This window comes from Antrostomus carolinensis, unplaced genomic scaffold (assembly GCF_000700745.2).
Source record: "Antrostomus carolinensis isolate BGI_N321 unplaced genomic scaffold, ASM70074v2 scaffold28897, whole genome shotgun sequence".
NCBI classification, from domain to species: domain Eukaryota; kingdom Metazoa; phylum Chordata; class Aves; order Caprimulgiformes; family Caprimulgidae; genus Antrostomus; species Antrostomus carolinensis.
This window is the reverse complement of record NW_010325825.1, coordinates 1-2759: the sequence shown is the minus strand read 5'-3', so window position 1 is coordinate 2759 and position 2759 is coordinate 1. Positions and strand designations below refer to the sequence as shown.

Sequence of the window (2759 nt, the reverse complement as noted above, 5' to 3'; positions counted from 1 at the left end):
GTCCTCACAGCAGAGCTGCTCCAGCCCTCACATCATCCTGGTGGCCTCCTCTGGACTTGTTCTAACTGCTCCAGGTCTCTCTTGTGATGGGGGCTCCAGAACTGGAGCTTGTAAACAAAACTGGAGCTCAACCTACCCCTGCCAGGACAAAGTCCACTGTGATCCCTTTGAGCTCTTGCTGGTTTTCCCTGGAAAAGCCCAGGCTGCAACACTGGCGCTTTGCCCTTCGCAGTGCTGCATCTGGCCGTGGCCCAGGGCTGATGGTGGCCAGGTGTGGGCAGTGCCAGTCCCAGGGACCTGCAGACACACATGTGTTGTTTCCCTGCAGGCAGAGATCTCCCGGGTTCAGAGCATCGGTGTCCCAGCTGACAAGATCTTCTACAGCAGCCCCTGCAAGCAGGTTGCCCACATCAAATACGCACCCAGCCACGGCGTGCGGCTGATGACCTTCGACAATGAGGTGGAGCTGAGCAAGGTGGCCAGGAGCCACCCTCATGCCAGGTGGGTGTCAGTGAGGGGCTGGAGAAGGAGCTGGGGAGGTGACTGCGAGGTGACAGAGGGCCTGAAGACCCCTTGACACAGTGTGGCTTTGCTCTGCAGGATGTTGTTGGGTATTGCTGCTGACTCCAGCCCTTCTGCCCATCTGAGCATGACGTTTGGGACCACGCTCAAGTCCTGCCGGCGCCTACTAGAGACAGCGAAGGAGCAGGATGTGGAGGTTGTTGGTGTCAGGTACAGCACATGGTCCTTCTTCCAGAGGGGTGCTCAGCCCATGTTGGGGGGGACCATAGGGAGCTCTGCCTGGCTGGAACAGTGCAGGGGTCCACAGAGCCACTGGCTGCTCTGGCTGGGAGTGAGGTGGAGGATGGACCTGGGGAGGTTGACCCTTGTTGGGACCAATTTGGAGCTGGTTTGACCCTCAGAGAGGGTCTGGGGGGCTCTATGGGGTTGGCCAGGCAGTCTGGCTTGGGATGGTGTGTGGGGAGCACAGAGCTGCCTCCAGGGAGTGATAATCCCAGTGTCCCAGTGCCGTGTCCCCTCGCTGCTCTCTGGGGACAGCTGAGCTCTGCTGAAACAGGGACTGTGCCCTCAGCTTTCACCTTGGGAGCCACGGCCCAGAGCCTCAGGCTTTCGCTCAGGCTGTGGCTGCAGCACAGCTGGCCTTTGAGATGGGCACAGAGCTGGGCTACCAAATGTACCTCCTGGACATCGGAGGAGGATTCCCCGGCACTGAGGACACCAGAGCCCGGTTTGAAGAGGTACACGGATCCCAAAACCTGTGCTCAGCAGGCAGAGAGCGAGGCTGGAGGGTCTCCCCTGGGTCTGGCTCCCTGCAGAGGGATGGAGCTAACCAAGAGGGAACATCTTCTTCCCATCCAGGTCGCTGCTGTGATCAACTCTGCCTTGGACCTGTATTTCCCAGACGGCTGCGGGGTGGAGATCATGGCGACACCAGGACGATACTATGTCACCTCTGCCTTCACCTTTGCTTCCAGCATCACTGCCAGGGAAGAGCTTCCCTTGGAGCAGCCTGGCTCTGAGGGTAGGTGGGATGGTGGGATGGCAGGAGGAGCCCACCCATGTGCCCAAGCCCCGCTGAGCTCTCTCCCTGCTCCCCCAACAAGAAGAAGAGTCTGATGGCAAGAAGAGCCTCGTGTATCACCTCAGCGATGGCATCTACAGCACCTTCAGCTGCCTCCTGTTTGACAGCCCCTGCCCCAAACCTCAACTGCACAAGGTGAGGATCTGGCCTGGTTTGAGGAGAACCCAGAGGGTCCCTTGTGTTGTGTCCCTGACCCTGCTCTCCCTTGTGCCATGGCTGTCCCCAAGCTCCACGCCAAAGGAGAGCAGAGTCCATGGGGAAGGGGCTATGGGATGTACCGGGGGTACTGTAGACAGAGTCTGTGGGATCCTGGGGTTGGACTTTTCGGGTGGGTGGAGATGAGGCCGGTCACTGTGACACTGCCACATCCTTGTCCCCTGCAGAGACCCTGCCCGGAGCGCCCCTCGCACAGCAGCAGCCTCCGGGGCCCCCCAGAACACACCGAGGACCACATTGCTGAGGGCCTGGAGCTGCCTGAGCTGCAGGTGGGGGACTGGCTGATTTTTGAGGACATGGGTGCCTACACCATGGCCACCTCCTCCCTGCTCGGAGGGCGTCCTCGTCCACGGATCACCTACGCCATGTCCCGTCTGGCCTGGTAAGAGACGGTCCTGGTGAGCAGGGCTGGATCCCGTGGGAGATGCTGGCTTTCCCTCCAGCTGGGCTCTTTGCCCAAGGGAGAAGGTCAGATCTTGGGAAGAAGTTCTTCACTGTGAGGGTGGTCAGACACTGGAACAGGTTGCCCAGAGAAGCTGTGGCTGCTCCTCCCTGGAAGTGTTCTCGGCCAGGTTGGATGAGGCTTTGAGCAACCTGGTCTAGTGGAAGGTGTCCCTGCTGCTGGCAGGGGGGTTGGAACTGGATGAGCTTTAAGGTCCCTTCCAACCCAAACCATTCAACGATTCTATGATCTGAGTCCCAGAACGTGGAGATTTGGGGTAAAAACCCGGCCTGGGAGGGAAAACTCCCATATTTTAAATGTTTATTCCAAACATTGGCAGATTTGAGGCAGTTTTTCCCCGGGGAAGCCACAGGCAGCTCCGCTCTGGCTGTACAGACGGGGCTGTTGCTTTGGGGGTCACAAGAACCCCTGAGCTCCCCCTTCCCCAGACCCATCCTGCAGCATTTTGGGTGGGGGGGCTGCTCCCCTTTGCTCCCC

General features: G+C 59.4%; 1 protein-coding gene across 1 annotated transcript in view; it reads left to right on the top strand.

Moving 5' to 3' along the window:
- LOC104527618 (antizyme inhibitor 2) overlaps nt 1-2205 on the top strand; it is a 3532-nt gene extending 1327 nt beyond the window's left edge. Inside the window, exons 3-8 of the mRNA XM_010171388.1 lie at nt 329-501; nt 601-732; nt 1094-1259; nt 1381-1543; nt 1626-1738; nt 1987-2205. Of these exons, the coding sequence (XP_010169690.1) occupies nt 329-501; nt 601-732; nt 1094-1259; nt 1381-1543; nt 1626-1738; nt 1987-2205 (966 nt within the window). The remainder of the gene's footprint in view (nt 1-328; nt 502-600; nt 733-1093; nt 1260-1380; nt 1544-1625; nt 1739-1986) is intronic.
- The last annotated feature ends 554 nt before the right edge of the window (nt 2206-2759 follow it).